This window comes from Cucurbita moschata, unplaced genomic scaffold, assembly GCF_002738365.1.
Source record: "Cucurbita moschata cultivar Rifu unplaced genomic scaffold, Cmos_1.0 Cmo_Scf00016, whole genome shotgun sequence".
Taxonomy (NCBI): Eukaryota; Viridiplantae; Streptophyta; class Magnoliopsida; order Cucurbitales; family Cucurbitaceae; genus Cucurbita; species Cucurbita moschata.
Window position 1 is genome coordinate 1,080,227 of NW_019268532.1, and position 20,906 is coordinate 1,101,132.

The 20,906-nt window shown below is 38.3% G+C and overlaps 2 protein-coding genes across 3 annotated transcripts; one reads left to right on the plus strand and one right to left on the minus strand.

Moving 5' to 3' along the window:
- Window positions 1–975: 975 nt before the first annotated feature.
- Window positions 976–17,242, minus strand: LOC111454182 (E3 ubiquitin-protein ligase UPL2-like). Of its 2 annotated transcripts, none has more exons than XM_023095543.1 (17): window positions 17,007–17,242; window positions 16,685–16,805; window positions 14,397–14,492; window positions 14,103–14,306; window positions 7,445–13,952; window positions 6,261–7,351; window positions 5,892–6,194; window positions 5,611–5,815; window positions 5,004–5,281; window positions 4,603–4,898; window positions 3,215–4,328; window positions 2,964–3,110; window positions 2,751–2,831; window positions 2,440–2,665; window positions 2,181–2,320; window positions 1,486–1,592; window positions 976–1,411 (listed from the first exon to the last, which is right to left on the minus strand). In XM_023095543.1, the coding sequence occupies exons 2-17, from the start codon at window positions 16,778–16,780 to the stop codon at window positions 1,309–1,311; spliced, it is 10,995 nt and encodes a 3,664-aa protein (XP_022951311.1). In that variant the 5' UTR covers window positions 16,781–16,805; window positions 17,007–17,242; the 3' UTR covers window positions 976–1,308. The 2 variants fall into 2 exon arrangements, with proteins under 2 accessions (XP_022951311.1, XP_022951310.1); XM_023095542.1 differs by having other exon boundaries at window positions 16,685–16,808.
- Window positions 17,243–19,798: 2,556 nt separating this feature from the next.
- LOC111454014 lies at window positions 19,799–20,363 on the plus strand. Its single transcript, XM_023095282.1, has 2 exons — window positions 19,799–20,037; window positions 20,114–20,363. Exons 1-2 carry the CDS (start codon window positions 19,855–19,857, stop codon window positions 20,225–20,227), a joined length of 297 nt encoding a protein of 98 aa, XP_022951050.1. The 5' UTR covers window positions 19,799–19,854; the 3' UTR covers window positions 20,228–20,363.
- Window positions 20,364–20,906: the final 543 nt, after the last annotated feature.

Below are 20,906 nucleotides of genomic sequence, written 5' to 3' on the forward strand. Positions count from 1 at the left end.
GACGGCCACGTGGATCAACCTTACACAACGGGCAAACAGACTATTCTCCAATGTTCTCTCGCATAAATTTGAAGTAATTATTATTTTATTTAAGAAAAACTAAATAATAAAGGAAACCCTTTTAATATCCTTTCCAAATATATATATATATATATATATATATTTTAGTTAAATACGAATTTTACGTACAAATTCTATCATTTACGTTCCTATAATAAGTATTGGAAAGGTATTGATATTGGAAGAACCAAAAGATTCATAAGAACTTATTGATATTGGAAGAACCAAAAAATTCATAGATATAGGAAGAAACCCTGTGTTCTTTCTACCATCTTTCGATTGTTAATACGATATATAAGGACCATCTTTCGATTGTTAATACGATATATATAAGGACAATGCTGAATTCTTCGTTCTTTTTCTTGATTTAATCTCTCTATTCATTAAGTATTCAATATTCAATTTAAAATGACATTATAAACGAAAGAATAAGAAGCCCTATCTAAACTTATGTTTTTTAACTAATATAAATTATTATATACTCATAAAATTGAATAGCGGTCAACCTGTGCTTGTTCCAAGAAGCAACTTCCTATGGTATGGGATGGTCCCCTATTGATAATGGAAAGAAAGTAATTTCACCGCTATTTATTAGGCAAAGAAAGATTATTTGATTTAAAAAGTTAACAATTGAGCTGAAATTTTATCCCAACAAAATTCTAACTTCTAAAACCATATAAACAATTCTATTTTACCTTACCTGAACAAAATTCTATGAACCAAATTTGCAACGAATATATTAAACATAAAATTAAAAGTCAAAAGGAATGTCAAGAATCAAGAACAGAGAATACGTATTTTGGTATAATAGATTTGTAAAGATAGCCTCCCTCCTACTAATGAACTAATGAACTAAGAAAAAAAGGCAAGATTTGTACAAATAAATAGAGTTCAGGCGATAAGGAGGTTGACAAATAATGAAGAACAAAATATTGATGAACAAAGAATCTACAGGTAAAGAATAAAGGGGTTCTCTCTCTCTCTCTCTCTCTCAACATTAATAAAACATAGGGGGAGAGAGAAACAGGTAAAACAAAATTTCAACTGCGGAAGCAAAATTACTTTAGTGATGATTTACGACTGTACAGTAAAATTATAAACAGTATTATGAACTCAACAAGTCATAAGCCACCATCACCACCTCTCCTCTAATTCCTCTTTTCACCCAGCTTCCAAATGCAATTATATATTTATATATACTCTGTTCTCATACCTTCTTTTATATCCTTTTCAGAACTTCAAATCTTCTCAACCAAACCCGAATCCTTCATTTGCCTCGTGAATTGCAAGGATCAGTCTTTCCTCCAGATGCTGCTTTGACGGATACTCTGGTAAATCTAACTGGTTGAAGCTGTAGAGGCAAAGATGATAAGCCAAAAAAATTCATGGATGGTAACAAATATAGCGTCGCCATTTATTTATTACCATGTATGAGCAGATGGCAAGTGGTCTGGGCTACCGTATGCCTTGTGTATTTGGAACTTTTGTGAACCTGAAATTCCTTGCAGAGCACTGAAGCCTTCTAAAGGCACCTGTGAATATTTTACAGAGAGAATGTTCAGACCACAGTTACAATTAAAATGCAGAAGAAACTAAATCTCAGAATGGGTTCTACATTTGGTGGCCTTTGTGAATGTGCGGATAGATTATGAAATCATGTATGCGACAGGTTAAAATACAGCAAAATCAGCTAGGTAATGGTGAATAATGAACTAGAGAGAATTTTGATCCGATTTCGGGTCGGTTCATCTCGAATTTAGAACAGGTCCATGAGTAATAAGTAAAAATGAAAAAGAAGATAGAATCAACCAAACACAATATGTTCAACCCGTACATACTAACATACATCATGAGGCCGACCTTTCTCGAGTGATATGAAGAGCATTTTCACCGGCCCTCGGTAAACAAATAATGGATATCCAGGGTACAAGTTTTCAGAGCAATAAATTTTTTAAAACCGAATTGACAGAACTTTGAACAGTTATTTGACTATTAATCCCAGCCTGTCTACCGGATGAAAATTGCAGAGTTCATATCACAATAATAAAGAGAGGGGGCACGAAATTAACCTCCCCTCTCCTTTCATATTTAGTTTCAGTGATTGAGCAAAATCAGCATACCTTTGAAGTGCCCGTCACAAACTGCAAAAGGCGGGCCTTGTCTTCTTTGCTAAAGGCTTGAACAACCTCCCAAAACCACTGAATGACAGGAGATGCAGCACTATATCCTGAATACTCCGTGTTTGCTCGCATATCATCCACTGAAAACAAATTATCACACAAACTTGAGCGAGAATTCTATCTTCAAAATTCGGAGGCAGAAAGTAATTTTAATTTGTAAAGAATTGTTTATAGAACAATGAATAAACAGAGCACTTACGATCAATATCTGGGAGCCCACAAATCAACAGTTCAAGTTCCTTGTCATTAAAAATAGATATTAGTTCCCTAGGAATTATTTCATGGAAACCATCCAGAAAGGCATTAATTTGAGGCCGAATAGCCGTTGTTAACTGATGCTCAACAACTAGATCAACATATTGGTATTTATTCTCCTCTGTTACTTTAGTGTTCCGACCACCAGGAATCAGTTCATAATCAGTCACCTAATGGAACAAGATAGCCAAATCTTAGTAAAATGTATGGTATACGTTTTACATCAGGCCACACATTGAGAACAAGAACTATTACCTCCGTCTTTTCATAGAGGATCAGCTTCTCCTCATCGGCATCAACACTAAATGTAAGTCCCAGAACATCACTGATATCATTCTGGAAAGCAACAAAAAGACCAAACACACGAGTTCAATAATAACTCAAAAAGAAAAATTATCATTATAGAAGTGCCAATACTAGAAGGCATAATTCTTATCAACCATAAGTATAAACAGTTGTAATCAGTACCTCAAGCATCCATTTCAAGTTTTTGTAGTAATCGGGATCAATAGCTTCAATGTCATGATAGGTAACTTTGACTCCCAGAATATGCTTGTAAAACGATCGAGTGAAATGGACATCCAAAAGCTGTCCATCATAAAGTGCTTTGCCAACCTGGCAAAAGAAACCAATGAGCCATGTGCAAAGTCAAAGTTGTTTAACTAAATCCATTAAATGCAAAAAAAAAAAAAAAAAAAAAAAAAAAAAATTGCACTGACCACTCGCCCAACAAACTTGAAATATGATAGATGCTCTGTTTGGTAACCAGAATTGGGGTTCGGTTGAAATGTTGAATCATTGCCAACAGTCGTGAAAAGCAATGCTCCCTTGTCAAAGATAACCCTGGACAATACCTGATACCATTCCCTTGAAAGCCCACCAGCATCAATGCCTTCCTCTCCTTGAAAGTGAACTGTCAGCCTACCTTTCAAATCTTGTGTTGACCTCATTCGCAACTGATTGTATGAATCTTCAAGAATGTATGCCCTCCTAACAGAAATTCTTAAAGGACTATGATGATCATGTTGATGCTTTATTCTTGATCTAAAATGAGAACGCTTATTGTCAAAATCAATAAATCTAGGGACCTTCAACATAGGGGAGAATGACTTCTCCAACAGCCCAGGATTTTGTCGAATAAAAGCATTCAGCAGTTTTCTGTGCTTCTCTGAGAACCTAATGAAGGCGATGTGTTTTTCATCAACTTTTTGGGTTGGCACTGTAGTTCTTTGCAGCACAGCAGAAGCGCCAGCATCCTCAACCTCAGAAACTGTAGCAATATTCAACTCCTGATCTGAACCAGGCTGGGCAGGATGCAACTTCTCACACACCACAAAAAAAGACTCAATATATGGTAATATATTCTGACTTCCAGCAGGAAGTGGGGGTGTCACACCAGTCGGCTTAGATGTAGGAGTACGAAATGATACCAACGTATCAGGGGAAGAATCTGAATAGCTCTCGATCTTGCCAATACAGGTGCTCAGCTCCAGCCACAAGGGCTCCAAAGCAGCATTGATATCACAAACCAAAGTAAGAGCAGAAGCATGCTCTTTTTCGGGAAGAATTGAAGAATCTTTTCTTTTTTCAACCAGTAATGCAACAAGAGAGCTTAATGCCTGAAGAACTCTTAATATCGCAGCTCCATCAGAAGATGATATGCTGAGTGCTTTCACCGCTTCTCCAAACATGTGCAACTCATCCATAGCAGATCTTGTCAATTTTTCAACCGACTCTGATAGCTCAGTAATAAACAGGCGACAATGAATTGGAGCAATGTCTACCAACTTCTTCATCACTTCTCCCACAAGAGCATAAGTATTGTCTGATAACCTAAACAACATAAAAGGCATTAAGCCAAGCACATGATTTATTTGCATAAAAAAGCACAAAGCAATGTCTCCGCATGTCAAAACCTAGGACAAGCTGGAATCTAGATTTACCACTCATTAAGATAAGAAAAAAAAAATATTTATAAAAGACAGGGAAGGAAGGAAACAAACAGTACAATGAAGAAGAAGACTCCATAACTACCATACTCTTCTAACTAGATAATAATCATGTCCAAATAAACAATTCTACGGAGAGGTGCAGCTGTCAATCATACCCTTCTCGTGCCAACAGTGAGCACAGAAGCCGTAATTCTGCTTCTGGCAGGTTTGCAAGAATACTATGAATATCAAATTCACCATCAGCAGCTGAAGCTGCCATTTTAAAGTAAGAACCAAGTTTAGATGATGTTCCAACCCCAGAGGATACACTACTAGATTGTCCATTCACTTCAGCATCGGATAAGGAAACTTCAGGAGCAGCTGGTTGCTCAACAGTAGATTGTGTGGGTTGATCGGATAAATGTGATTTGCTTTCAGCGTTGTCAATGATCACTTCCAATAAATTAAGCAGCTGAGGAAGGAATACAAGGACGCCAGAAAAATAGTTTTAACTTCTGAATGTGCCAAATGTGACCAATAAAAGAAAATAAATATGCAGTTCAATATACTGCACTACCTGCTCAAGGTGAGCTATACTTCTCAAATACAGAGGTTGGTTTAGAAGGCTTAGAAGTAAGGCAATTGACAAGTAACCTCCAGACTGCGGCCTACAGTCTATTTCATTTCGGTCAACTGCCATCACAGCTTTACCACAATCCTGATTTACATTCTCTGATTCCTGTAAGGTGGGTCTGAAAAACTTGCACTGAAGTAATATCTTAGCTACATGCGGATGATTCCGGGCCAAATAGGTCAGTGTTTCTAGAACACGTCTTGACACCAAAGGAGGAGCACCTATAAAGTAAAGACAAAATGCATAGCTATTACAAGGGAGGTGACAACACCCAAGCTAAAATAGATCACGGAGGAAAAACCAAACTCAAAATTTCGTTTGATGATGAAAAACTTCCACTTTCGCAACTGTATACAATTTTTGCATTAAAGGATAAATTGAATCAAAATGTATATTGACAAGCACCAGATTAGATATACTACCTTCAACTTGCAAATGATTTACTACTCGGCAAACGGACAAAACCAATCAAGAAAAATTAATAAATTTTGATTAGCTAAAAAGGAATGAATCTAAGAGAAAATAATGGAAACAGAAAACAAATCCTCACCATCGAAAAATGAAGGACGTGAATATATAACATTACGTTGGCAAGCATAAAGGCGATATGAAAGCTCAGTAGTGTTTGACTGGTTAGCAGGCTTTCTTCTATCAAAAAGCAACACGTCCATAAGAATTTTCACCAATGACGTCCTGGTTTCATTATGTGCGCATAAATTTAAAAGTAGCCTCTGCAGTTGACCTTTATACAAAGGCTGAAAAATGGAATTCATTAGAAAATGAAAGCAAAATAGAAAAGCAAACAAAGAGCATTTGAAGAAGAGATGATACCTGCACAACGCGAAGTAACCTTATCATAGCATGCAAAGCATCGGTATCAACTAAAGGAGCTCCTTCAGCTTCAATGAGCCTAGATCCAAGAGATCTGCGAGAGGAAATGCTTCCACCAGTTCTGTCTAAACCAGAAATACCTTCAACTCTTCTGGTGATTTCACCTCTGCGGTTTCTAGGATGCATGCCAAAGAGACTACGGTTGTGATATCGATGTGCAAATCGTTCACGTAACATGTTTGCCTCAGCCACAAGAGCAGGCGTGAGATTGGCAAGAATAGCATCAGATGAAGTTAGCAAAACCTGCAGTTTATAACTAATATGTCAGCTGACAAACAAATACCACCTTCCCACAAAGTAACATATTACCTCTTCTCGAAGATCAGAAGGGAATGTAGCAATTATCGACACAGTGTCCATCTCAACTGGTTGGCCCTCCAGTTCCTGGGATAGATGCAGCCTTTGTGCTTGCTGCTGTGCTAGAACTTCAGCTCGAATATCTGGAGGAAGTGCAGCAAGAAATTCTGGATCAATATCTCCAGAATTTTGTGGTTCATTGCTTGGCGGCTGCACCACTTGACCCTGTTGGGTGGAAAGAACTTCAGCACGCAATTCCTCAGGAAGGGCATCCAAGAATGCCGGATCTATTGCCCCCAAACCAGTATCACTGTTAGTCTGCTGTTCCCCAACCGGTCCTTCCTCATCTGCTTCTCGACTTGAATTTTCTGAAACTTCAGTCACAATATGTAGGGATGTATCTCTTCCACTTAGTGAGGCAGAATTAGTGAAAGAAACGTTGGACCTTCTCATACGGGCAGCTTGTGAATCACCCAATGACATTCTATCAGCAGAACCTTGTCTATCTCCACCATCATCATGACCGTCATAACTTCCAATTTCAACATCCAGACTCCGAAGGCTCTCCCCAAAAGTTGCACCACTACCACCACTTTCTTGACTCACAGCTTCAACATCCCTCACAGCAGCATCATTATGTTCAAACTGCATTTCAACAGGTTGTGATTGTTGAATCACCTGAGTTCCTTGCAGGGATTCACTTGCAGCAGGTCTACTATTGGTACCATCAGAACTGTTAATTGCCACAGGTGGTGGTAAATTATCGTTACCATGCTGCCCACTGTTCTCAACAATAGTCTCAGACCTTCCACTAGGTTCTGATGTCTGTATTTGTCCATTGCCATCTCTATTATCAGGCTCTGCATTTGCATCAAGTTCAGACAACTTCTCAGGAGTTGGTCTCCTCAACTGGGAAACAAGCAACTCTTCAAGGCCTTGGGGTATTACACCATTGTTAGAGCCACCATTATGTTGGATGTCGTTGGCCCACAAGTTTAGCCGGTGCCCATGGCGTCCACTCCTCAAAGACCTGAAAACAGTATCCAACCCTGAAGAATTGTTTTCCAAGCTCCTTTCTGAAATAACCATATCCCGATTATTCTCTGAAACAAATAAAGCAAATTGTTATGAAAAATAAATACATGATATAAGTATACAGTCAACATAAAATGTAGCAAAATATGGGAAAAGATTACCCGAAGGTCTAAAAGGAGTAGCATGCAATCCAGGACCCCCTAAAAGGGGATGGCGTGAGGGTGCAACAGTATCTCCTGTTCTTCCCAAAAGATTATAAATGGAAGTTGTGCGCCCTTGACGTCTAGAGCCAAATATTTCAACTGGCATTACATGGAGAGTTTCATTTTGAGAAGTATCTCTTCCAAATACCTCAACATGGTCAAAAACATTTATTCCATTAATACCCTCTTCTAGTCGTAATAAAACTCCATCTTCATCATCCTCATCATCTTCATCATCTTCCTCCAGTACCTCATCAAATTCGTCATCGTCAATCTCATGATCATCATGGTCTGTATCAGGATGTGGAAGATGGTGGACTTCATCATCTTCCAGATCATTCTGCTCCTCCTCGTCCTCGTCCTCGTCCTCATCCTCATCTTCATCTACTTCATCACCATCATCCCCAGACATCTCCTCATCGTCATCTTCATCTAGATTTTCTGGCACATGAGGCTGAATTTCAATTTGAATATCCACTGTATCAATACCATTTTCAAGACCACGTGCTTCCTCCGGTGTTACATGCATACACTCATCTTCGGCATTGGCCCCAAAAACCCCATGAAGATCTTGGTCGTGCTCCATATCATCAGTAACAGCCTCGGAACCACCGTAGATTTGGTTAGCATTATACGGCTCAATCTGCTCAGCTGGGATTGATTCATGATTGGACTGTGACACTGTTTCCATTGCCCTGGGTGTCTCGCCAATATTCTCACCACCAGGTTGATGGTGATCAGGAGTCTTAGATGAACTATCACCCTTTCCTGCATTAGAATCTCCAAAATGAACATGCTCCTTGGTTACCAATTCCAGGGCTTTAATAACACCTGTAACAACTTTAGGCGAGTCTGGATGGTCTAGATCCAGGACTTTAAGAATTTGAGTGAAAGACCTAACAAGACCAGCGTCAACAAAAGTTGCAGAAGCTTCTGTAGTGATGTATGAGCCTGTGGGTGTACGGGCAGCTAACATATCATTTAGCAGGTCAACAAAAGCTTGAAGGTCACTGCTGGGTGGCCTAGATCCATTACATGAATCAATAAATTGGTTCAGAATAGAACCAACCTCCACAAAAATCCTTCTTCTTGCCTCACTGGAACGGACACAGGAGGCAACCAGAAACTGACTCCCCCTGGTTGCTAATTTATGCTTCCAGTCACCATCAACTTTCTTTTCCTTCTTAGAATTTCGTGATAATGGGATAAATCCATGAAGGATGTGATGAATTATTCCACCAGTGCATCCGCCATTAGATTCCCTTTGATGAACAGGTCTGGAACAACAAACTTCAGTATCTCTCCGAATCAGGACATGAACTGAGGAGGCATACATTAACAAAATCTCTGTCAACAACTTTAAAATAAACACCACCTTCGCCAATGATGCAGAAGCTTCCTGGCTATTTGCATCATCTTCAGATAGCGAAGCAATGGCTTTCCCTTTTCCCTTAACTGCAGCAACATCAATGTCCATATCAGAAGATGCTTGGGCACCGCTGGTCAACTCCACAGTAACATCATCTTTCATAGGAGGTATAAACGTATATACAGACTCCAAAAGAAGTTCAATCACATTTATGAAGTTTTGAGAGGATTTTTTATGAACACGACTACTTCTAGAATCATGAAACTTGCTCCGCACATTTCCTGCAGTGGCTGGATTAGCATTGCCCAAAGGAACTTTCACATCATGATTCTGTGTTTTCTCTTTTTCCATTGATTTTTCCTTGTCTCTGTCTTTCTCTTTACTTTTATCCTTCTCACGATCTTTCAGCAATACAACGTAAGGCCTCTCACCAATCATCTCAATTTGGCAGACAGATTGAGTAGCCCGCATAAATATCACAGGATCCCTTGAAATAACAGAATTTAAACCTAACAAAAAATTTCTAGGGGTTACCCTCCCATTTGGATGTCTGTTCATAGCAGTGATAAGGGTATGCCTAATTTCAGATTCCATTGCCTGCTGAAGAGTTTGAGGATCTTCAAGGATGTGACGGATAATGGTAGATGCAATACTGTCGAACCCAGGAAAGAGGCTAGTTGTTGGCAATGAAAGCAAGGAAGTTAACCCCCCCGCTTCAAGGAAACTAACAGCAACAGAATGCGATCTGGTGAGACTCGAGCATAACTGCAGAACAGCATGCATTGTTTCACATGGAAGCCTTTTCTTGATACAGCTGCAAGCAATTTCAATAAGTTCTTTTTGATTGCCAACATCAATATACTTTGGGGAAAGTCCCAAGGCAGACTGCAACTTATTTTGTTTATCTTCGTCAATGGTCAAAGTGTCACCACCAACATTATCCCTTTTCAGCTGGTCTGCTATTTCAGGATTGAATTTCTTCTCCTCCTGCAAAAGCCGATCAATGGCAAGAAATGCAGCCGTAACCCACTTAGGAACTTCAACTTTAACGCCAAAAGACAATCCAGAATCCCATTGCGAAAGTAGATTTGAGGAAACTGTAACTAAACCATTTTGATAGGCAGCTTCTCGTGCCACAGTATCATCATTAAGGATTAAGGCAATAACATGAAAAAGAGCAGATAATGTTGTACTATTTCCACTATCAGAAATTTTATCACAGCCCTTCACGCTCTCAATCAGAAAAGACATCACATTAGACCGATTTTGACCATCATTCTGAGAGCAAATCATCACAAGCAGGTCTCTAACTGGAAATGCTAGAGTTTCTTTTGCTCGCAAAAGCCTTACGCATGTAGACAACAACTCCTCGGTACAAGGGAGTTGGACTGATTCTTCTATCTGCTTTGAGACCTCACTTGAAACAGGTTCCTTCATTTCCAATTCAGAGTTTCCTAATGATAGGGCAAGTGCACGAGCAAGTTCATCATCCTCTTGGACCTCCTCTGGATGGGAGAACAACCACTCCATAGCCAATTCTACACTGTTCGATCCAACTTGCCTCAGTGCTTCTTCTGCCCTACCCCTTGAAAAACCCATCTCAACAATTGTCGAAATTGCTGTTTCATTTGGAGGAGGGCCAGCAATACGAGCACTGGAATTGCTACTGACACTTTTAACTTCAACCCCAGAATATATATGCCTAATGATAGATATAACAGTGGTAATAAATTCACAACTACAGTCAATAAACTGAGGATGGGTCCAAACAGGGAGGACTGCCTTCAGCACCATGGACTGGAGGACCTTCACAAAAGTCTCAGCATCGCGAGGAAAGGGAACATCACCACTAGTCAGTGGTTGTGCAAGCAAATGCTTAGTGAATGAAGATAATATAAACGGTGAGGTCACCAGGTGATCCATGAGTCTTCCATAGCTAGCTAAGGGGCCTTGAATCCATGAATGATCATTATCTGTCTTTTCATCTTGCTTTAAATTTGCATCATCGGTTTCCATAGGAGAAGACGGGGCTCTATTTATTGTGAAAAGCAACTGGCTTGTAGCTTCAAAAGTGGTCAGAACAGATGACACAACTCCATGACCATATAAGCAATTTAGCAAAACAGTATTACAGGAATCTGGTCTATCCAGTAATATGCCATCAACAAAATCAATAACCTTCCCAAAGTAACGGCACTTGGTTGATATTGATCCCTCAGATCCAGAAGCATTCACATGACCCACAAAATTCATATGATCTAACACAAGGGAGGACAAAGTGGAAGCCACGGCCTTGGAGGAAGACGATACATTTACCACATCATCACGGCGACGAGATGGAAGCAGCATCACCTTCCCTAACTCTTGAATCAAATGAGTAGTATGGAAAGAAAGGGATCTCACGAGGTCGCAACAAGAAGCATAACAAGTTCTATGCTTGGAATATTCTTTTCTGTTAGAGGCCCCAATGGTGTCAGAAGACTCTGAACGTCGTTGATTATTGGCTCCAAATTGCAGGAGTGGAGAACCATTAGGACCCATCCTTTGAAGAGAACTAGGGGCACGACCAAGATCCCGATACAAATTAATAAGGTCAAAAAACTGAGATTCAACGCTCCATCCAGATGTCCTCCTCCTTAACAAGGGATCGAGGAACTGCCTGAAAGAGTTAAACCTTTGCTCTTCAATTTCATTTGTATGGACCTCAGAGTTCTGCAACTCAGTAATAGAACCTGTACTTTCATCTTCTAACTCAGGTTTTACATCTTCAAGGAGGGCTATCTGCCACAAAATTTGTCGATGCACACGTCCAATATCTTCTAATACATTCTTGCTCTCATTGCCAAACTCAGTGAGCAATGCCGCCACCCATCGATTGTCTTTGGAGTCAGCAAGAAACAAAAGGAACTCAACAAGAAAAAGTGAAGAAAATATTTTTTCATCTGGTGTTGTCCTGGGATCAAGCAAAAATGATCCAGAAACCAAGTCAAACCCAGTCAAGACTTTCTTCAGATGGTCTCTAAGCGAGGAGCAGAACGCACGTGCCAAGGGAGCAGAATGATGCTGGGTAAAACCTTTGAAAACCATTGTACTATGTAAAGCAATAGTTCCATTAGCTGACTGAGCAATGGTAGGTCGTAACAACAGCTTCAATAAAGCCTCAATCCCAGAATTCTCCACAAATATCCTACATGTTTCAGAATTCTCCATTGTCCTGTGAACCAGTACCATCAGATGAAAAATACATAATTGAACGACTTGCTCAGTATTAATCACTTCTTCAGTAACAATGCTGTTATTGTCTTTGTCATCAGAATCTGTTTCCATTGCAGTGTTCCCATTAAGCTTTCCTGATGAGTCAACAGGGTCCTTATCCCCAAGGGAAGTGATTTTTTCAATTACTTCAAGGATAATATCAACTCCACTGCTTCGCAATGATGAAACATGGCGCCAAAGCTCTTCCACTGCATTAGCCAGAGGAACAATTGCTTCATTCATTACCAAAACATATTTTTCTTTGGTAAAAATGTCAATAAGGAACCTCAGTGCCAAAGTTTCTTTCACTGCTTCCAGTCCTCTGGCATTAAGACAAATTGCACCAATCCCATTAGGAACGCAAGTAATTGCCTTAGGAGAAGGCAGTATTCCAGCTGCCACTGAAGCTAAAAATGCATCTGGAAGACCCAACTCATGCAACAAAGGATAACAAGTAGGATCTTTATGGATGATTTCACTCATTAGAGTCACAGCCGAGCAATAAATATCACCACCAAATTTATCTACATTGCCAAATATCAGTGACAGAATGTCAGGTAAAGTGTTTGTAGAGCTCGTTGGGACATATGTAGCAACCCCCAGTGCCTTCAGTGAAACCTTAATCATCCGTTTTTGATTATACAACTGGTCATCATTACATCTGGAGCTCTCACCAATAATCATTGAATCTATATTATTCCCACTTAAGCCAATTACTCTATGTACCTCTGTCTGCAGCCTTTCAACCAAAATTTCAACTCCCCCTAACTCCTTAAAAAGAGATACAGCAGAGCTGCTGAAATCCATGAGCTTTTGCAATGTTTTCACAGCAAGACAAACGAGATGCAAATGGGAAGGGTCAGAATCCTCCAATAGAGGTAGGAAAGTGGGAACCATCCCTGAACTCCGAATATTGTTTCCTGAAGCTGAAGAGGAAACCATGTGGAGCAAGTAGAACTGAAGGAGCGCTTCCACAAAGGCAAGAGATGATGGATCGTTTGAATTTTTCAATGATAAAATAGCCTTCTGAAGAACATTCAAGAGTATTGTACGGTTCCCCCCAGCAAAACTAATGCTAGATCCACTTAAAATCCTCCGTTCATGCGATGAATATGCAGAAAACTGAGCTCCCAGAGCACGCATTGCAAGTGTCCTGATGGTTCCAGGAACAGTTTCCTCTGACCGTACAATTCTAATCAGTTCATTTGTATATTCTGGCTCATTAGCAAAGAAAGCAACAAGCTCGTCATGAGAATCACCCGACTGAACAAGTACAATGAAGGCAAGAAGGCATATTTTACTATACAGTCTTCTTAAATTAGAAGAGTGAAAGGCACGAGCATATCTGATCCTGGTCAAAAGTGAGAATCTAAGCTCAGGAGGTACATCATACAGCTCAATGCACTGTTTCAACACCGTCAAATCATCTTCCTTCTTTAAATGTAAATCTGGTATGTGTATAACCCTGGAATTAGAAGAGCTTGAACTTGAACTGCTTTCATCACTACTTTTGGCACCACACCCATGCAACTCAAAATATAGGCTCGAACCTATCCGGTACTGAGCATTATTAGTATCATTTTCAACATCATGTGGAAATAAACAACGTCCTTCCTCTCGGGTTATCTCATCTGCAACAACACATGAATATAAACCCAAGCCCTCTTCCTTGCTTCCCCATCCCTGTGCGAGAGAGAGAAGATAGCTATTTACAGAACCACAACCAATCAACTTCCCTCTTCCATGAAGCTTCGAGGGATTTATTTTAACAAGGGCAGAAAGAGTTTCTAACGCAGCTATAAGAATTTCAGGATCCGTTGATGCAAGTAGGAGATTGAAATACTGTTGGAGGAAGAAATAAAAAACAGAATTATGAAGAAACTCAGGACTTATAATAAAGGTAGTAGGACAATCCTAAGATAGAGGCAAAATAAAAAGTTTTACCAACCAAAATGTAAAAAAGCACAGTGAATCAACATCAGCATAACATACCTCCAATCCATCAAGGGATCCCTTGTTGTGGCAATTCTCTAATACTATCTGCATGACGCGCAGAATCTGTAGAATTGCATGTTTGGGAAATGGGCTATCATCTTCTAAAATTTTATCAGACAAGAGGTCTTTCCTACAAGATAAATATGTCTTGAAATATGTATCAAAATGCAGAAATAGAGGCCTCCAATGATGATAGTTACCCTGAAACCCGAGGAAACAAGTCTTATATTGGATATCTGAAATCATTCAAGGAACTAAAACTTCATGTTAAAAGTATCGACAATTTACCACCTTATTGTATTCCCATCGAAAACCAGAAAGATGTATTGCTATATCATGCAATGGACACTGGATCACCTTGTCAATAAAAGCTTTGATTTTTGGAGGCTGCAAAGCAACATATAGACCAATCGTGTCACCAAAAAAAAAAAAAGGATAGTAGATTAGATAGAAAAGAGAGCGAAGAGTTTTTATTTTGATGAGAAACCAAGCTATCATGGAGAGAAAATGAAAGAACACAAAGGCCATAAAAAAAAAGAGAGCCCTCCAAAAAGAGGCCAAACAATTAACTATACCAAAGAAAAAAAGCCTCTGGTTCAAAATAACAAGGCCTAGCAGAAAATTATAAATAAAAGAGAGCAGTGTGAGCAAAAATGAAAGGGAGATATCATTAATGTAGAGGTCTGTATAACATGCTTCATAAATGAAAGGTATGTGAATTTTACCCCTCCCTAAGGAAAAACTTTGCTCCACCCCTAGAGTCTTTATGGTAAAATCAGAACGGGCTAAATTATTTACTTGGTAGTATGTTGGCATAAAATGCATTAGTGAACCTTCTAATTTGGAAGAATGTAATAAATTCATGTTATTCTTCCAGTTATTTCATGAGGCGTAAATGAGACATAGAACTTGAAGCCTATTGTTTCATGAAGGCATAAAACTCATCTACAAATTTTACACCTTGAAGCTGGCATAAGTGTCAAGCCTTTAAACCATCAATATAAAGTTATAACCATTTTGTTTTGGCTTGAACCAAAGGAAGTAGGAAAAATTACAAAATAAAATAGACAGTGTGTACCAAGAGGAGCCCAAAAGGTGGTAAGATCCACACATTCTAAAAGTTGCAACACTTATCTTTAACAATTTTACAATACTAGGCAACAATTGAATATTGTTATCCTACGATTCAAAATCACTTTTAAAAGACACACACAAGCACTCATCATTTAATTGAAAAAAGCAACTCCAAAGCCCTTAATGGCTAATATCTGCCACCATTCCTGACATCTCCGAGGAGGATGAACAAAACAAACAAAGAACTCATACTTTTTAGGGCAACATCACTACCACAGTAGTAATATCACCGCTTACTCAAATTCTTATGTTCGGTTCTGCAGGAGAAAAATAACAACTTCAAAGAAAAAGTGTCCGAGCTTCCTATGGAAGATTTTTCCTTATCTTCTTGAAGATTAGGAGGTCTTGTTCATGAGTAAAGAAAGCTCAATTTGTGCACAAAATTCTCACTTCTAAGATCCAACTTTTCTATAGTACGGTTCTTTTTCTCCTTGTGGGAACTTGGAGGGCGAAGGAGTACTAACATCTTCATCCATCAATCATTGCCGTAATTATCTAATTGAATTTAATATGTTTTTAAAGAAATGAAAAAAAAAAAAAAAAAAAAAAAAAAAAAAAAAAAAAAAAACTCACAGACGGTATTAAAAAGTAATAGAAATATCAGATTAAAAAAATTGTGAAAATTTTGTTCCCTACCAATACTGACTTGATGGAACTTCACATGTCCATACATCAATCTTCCTTCTTTTTAATAAGAAACCAAGCTACAATATCTAATAAAAGCTCATATACATCAAACTTCATTGAATCTTGCAGGGATATCAGACACTACAATTTAGCTTTTTCAATCCAGCCCTACACAAATATATTTATCCAATTTTTGGGGCATTCAAAATATGACTGAATATGGCATGTGTCGAATGTCAATATCTAGAAAATAAATGTCCTACTTAAATAATAGCCTCTAAAGTTAAATTGTCAATGCTTCATCCATAAAAAATTGCTCGCTCATTGTTTAAAATCATTAAAAAAAAAACCCGCAAAACGTGAACGCAGCATGTGATATAACTTATGAAGTGAAAAAAACATTACCAACAAATGTGACATAATTAAAAAAGCTCTTCGATTAACTTAAACTACACTACATCGTGCTGAAAAGTGTGATATACTGCAGTATAACACAAATATCTCCATTAATACATAAGAAACGTAAATGATTCCTCAGTCAAAATCTGCACTCGTCATCAACTAAACGCCACATTACTACCAAAACATTGAGAGACAATAGTCGCCTAAAATTGCCATTGACGCCCTTTCCCAGAAAATCGAGTCATCCGAACCAAATATACGACAATCAAATTAACGTAATCGCTAGTTGGGCATACCAATTAGTGCAATGGATAGATAATATCCATCGGAAAGCGGCATAGAAGTCAGAATGCATGAAACCACTCATCGAGAATAAAATTATATAAAAAAAAAAAAACAAGAAATTTAAAACTAACAGGCTCAGAGTCGAGTTTAACAGAGGGACCAAAGGAGCCCTCGCCGGATAGAAGTTGCCGCAGCCTCGACGGCAAGCTTGATCTTTGCGTAGTCATCTCACCACGTCTTCTCGACTTTCAACTACTGTAAAAAGGGGGGGAAAAAAACAAAAAAAAAAATGAAAAGATGCAATCAAAATTAAGAATAAAGAGAACCGATACAATCAAACAGAGCAACAGGAGCATCAAAAACCCTAACACTGAAGTCAAAATAATTGCAATGGGTGTGACACACAAAATATGGAGTGAATGAGTTAGAGAGAGAAACGAAGAGGAGCGGTACCTGAGGAAGAAGATAGAATGAGAACGCAAACGCGCACATCCGAAAATTGGTGAGTGTTGAACAGCAAGAAGCAAATCGATGGGGTTTTGAGAGGAAGAGAGAGAGGTGGAAACCGCGAAACGATGGGAGAAAAGGAAGAAGAGGACAGAGAGAGAGAGAGAGAGAAGGGGCGGGGCGGGGTGGGGGTCGCTAGCCTAGCCGCGAGTCGCTGTATTGTTACGTATAAATGTGTATAATTCTGAATAGTGAACCCTTGGAAAGGAAGAAAAGTCGATATATATATATATATATATGGTGGGAAGCTGACACCAACTCCTTTCTTCCACAGATCTCCCGTTCATCACATTTCTCCTTCAATAATAATATTCCAAATAAATACTTTTATTCCTTAAATTTGTTTTTAAATAATTCCTTTTTTCTTCTAATTTTCACTATTTAATTAATTATATTTGTAGTAATTAGGAGTGAATATTACGATGATTGTTGTGACTTAATATGTACTGAATAAATATGAAAATATTATTACTAAATTTAAATGAAAAATAGAATTGGAATTGAAGGTTCTATCTTTATTGATATTCACAACAACCTCAATTGTAGGTAGCAGATTTTGGTCATTGCATCAGCTCGATGTCAAAAAGGCCGTTCTTCATGGAGACCTACATGAATTGGTTTCTATTCGTCCTCCGCCAGGGTCTCGAGCTCAGGGGGTGGAAGGGAAATTTTGAATATGTACCACTCAAGAGTGTGAATAGATATGAAAATATTATTACTGATATAGATTTGAGAATGAGAAATAAAATTGGGATTTAAGGTTCTATCTTCATTGATATTCACAGCCTCAGTTGCAACTAATAGATCTTGGTCACTGTATCAGCTCGATGTCAAAAAGGCCCTTCTTCATGAAGACCTACACAAATTGGTTTCTATTCGTCCTCCACTAGAGTTTCGAGCTCAGGGGGAGGAAGGGAAAGTTTGAAGGTGAAAAAAGGCGAGATATGGTCTCGTATATATCTCTCCTCGGCTCCTCGGGCTTGGTTCGAGATATGAAGTTTGGTTATGACGAGATGGGTTTCCAGAGAAGGAATGTTGATCATTCCATATTCATAAAAAGGAAATAAGAGGAAACTACTGTTCTCCTAATGTACTTAGTTTAGAACTCGAAAATTCACAAGTCAAATTATTATATTAGTCAGAAAGGCAGCTAGTATGCAAGTCGAGCGAGCTTTCATTAATACTAATCAAAGTCGAAAAGCTAAAGTCAGAATGAGCATAGAGATGATAGCCGCTTATCCATGAGCTCGATAGTCTTCCTTAAAACCGCTACCGATTCTTGAACAGAAAGCGGTATGCTTGCGAATACTATTTCTGGTCGAGACGTGTTAATGAAATCCATCCTGTGAACACAAAGTCTCGTTCATTATGTGAATAAATAGAGACTACTGTTACGGTTTCGAACGTAACTTCGGGATCAACCTCAATGAATAATGGCGTAACGGGCTTGGTATAGATCCGCAGCCCGCTCTGGGTCTTTAACCGAAACTAGGCATGGAAAAGTTTGATCAACGTCCTCCTCTCCTAAACTGAACCGGAACCGGAACCTTTATAGAATGAAAGAATCAGAATTAGATATTCCTTTACAGGAAAAATATAAACTAACTAAATGTTGATAATAAAATAAAATATACTCCTAAATCTAATCTTGGGAATAAAATAAAATATACTTCTATTCAAAATTAACTGATGATGAATATTTAAGATATATTCTCTCACTAATATATTATTCAAATATTAAATATTACTAAATCAATATTCTAACTAATTCAAACTAGAAATAAGTTGCACTAAATTCTGACCGGTTGAAGAGAACTCTAAGTTTAAATCGATCACAAGGTCGTAAGTGATTTTTAGATTTAAGCACTAATCGTGATTTAAAATAATTTAATGTGAGGTCCCACACTAGGTGGAGAGGACAACGAAACATTCCTTGTAAAGGTGTAGAAACCTCGTCCTAATAGATGCGTTTTAAAATTATGAGATTGACGATGATACGGGTCAAAACATACAATAGCTACTAGCGGGAGGTTTAGACTGTTACATTTAACCTCTTTATTTTGTATCGGAGAGTTTCGAGAGATGTTTGTGATTGTGGATTTTGGGCTTTGCAACTTGTTAGATCAATCGTTACTACGATCTTTCTAGTGTTAACAATTTGTTCGTTCTTATTCACTTTCATATAAAAAGAATAATAATTTACAAACGAACGAGAACAAACACGTTTTAGTAAGAGTTGTTTTTAAAATTTCTTATCCGTCAAAAGTATTATTGAAACGAAATTATAATATTTTCATAAAAAAATTGTCAACCATCAAAAAAAAATATATATATATTGTTTAACATTTTTTTAAACACCAATAATATTTTCAAAACGTTTAGAAGTCAATATTGATATTGTTGGATGATGGAAGTCCTACATCGGCTGATTTAGGAAATGATCGTAGATTTATAAGTGATGAATACTAACTTAATTGGTATGAGGCCATGAAATTTATACTCAAAGTGAACAATATCGTACCATTGTGGAGAGTCGTGTTCGTTTAGCATTTTCATTCAAAATAAAAAAATAAAAAATTAACTTGATTTAAAAAAAAAAATACATTAATCAGTGATTATTTTAATATATTAAAATGCCGTATAACACCTTCTTACTTTCTTGTAACATTATTGTATAGCCTAAACAAACGTGGGCGGGCTGAGGAGTTGGCACGTGCACAAAGTTGCTACATGCGTTGGCTCTGTCCCTGCTCATAAGATGCAACCATAGCCCCATTCCATGCGCGCATAAACCATGGACGAGATAAGAGCTTCAACGCCGCCGCCGCCGCCGCCGCCGCAAGACGAGGGAGCAGGGAGGTTTTCTGGCTCGAAGGAAGAAGCGTCGGTGATGGATCGCGTTAAGAAGGGGTGCAGGGCCGTTTATGCGTCTTCTCAAGAGGCACTGCGTTATGTGAAAGCTTTTTTCGTTGGCTGGGTTGGTTCTGTTACTATTTTGAATTGTGATTATTTGAGCTCTCGGAACTGTGTTAACGGAAAATGAAGTTTGGCAGGGGAAGAAGATGACGGCGAAGAGCGAGAAGGAAGCGGCGGAAGCAGATTTGAAGATGGCTAAAATGCAGGTTGAAGCTACTGAGGCCGCGGAGAACGCCAAGAAGGGAACTTAATTTGCGTGCATAATATTTTAGAATGGATCATCAGAAGTTTAGCCCTCCCCCTTGTAACCATTTCTTCTTACCATTTTTCAAATTTTGTATAATTAGTTCTATGATTTATGTATATTTCCCATTTCATCTGTTTGAATTCAATATTCGTAAGTTGCGATTTCAAATGAATCTATTCATTCAAAAGAATCGAATTGAATCGAATACGTTTCTTATAATACCTGATCAATGTATCATTGGATCAATCTATATTAATTGATTGTCTCCGTTGCGCGGCTAATAAAGGCCTTTTAGAGAAACCAAATGTGATATGTGAACTGTAGAGTTGAACGAAATACCTTTACAATGATATGGAAACCTTTTCCTAGCGTCCTAAAAACTTTGAAAAGAACTCCAGGAAAGTCTGTCTGATACGATAATTAAGAAAGTCTACCTTATCGAGGATATGGAAACCTTTTCCTAGCGTCTTAAAAACCAAGAGAACTCCAGGAAAGTCTGTTTGATACGATAATTAGGAAAGTCTATATTATCGAGGATATGGAAACCTTTTCCTAGCGTCTTAAAAACCTTGAAGAGAACTCCAAGAAAGTCTGTCTGATACGATAATTAAAAGAAAAGTTACAAGAGCTTAAACTGAAAATAGACACTATTATACCGTTGGAAAAATTGGTGGTTTCGATAT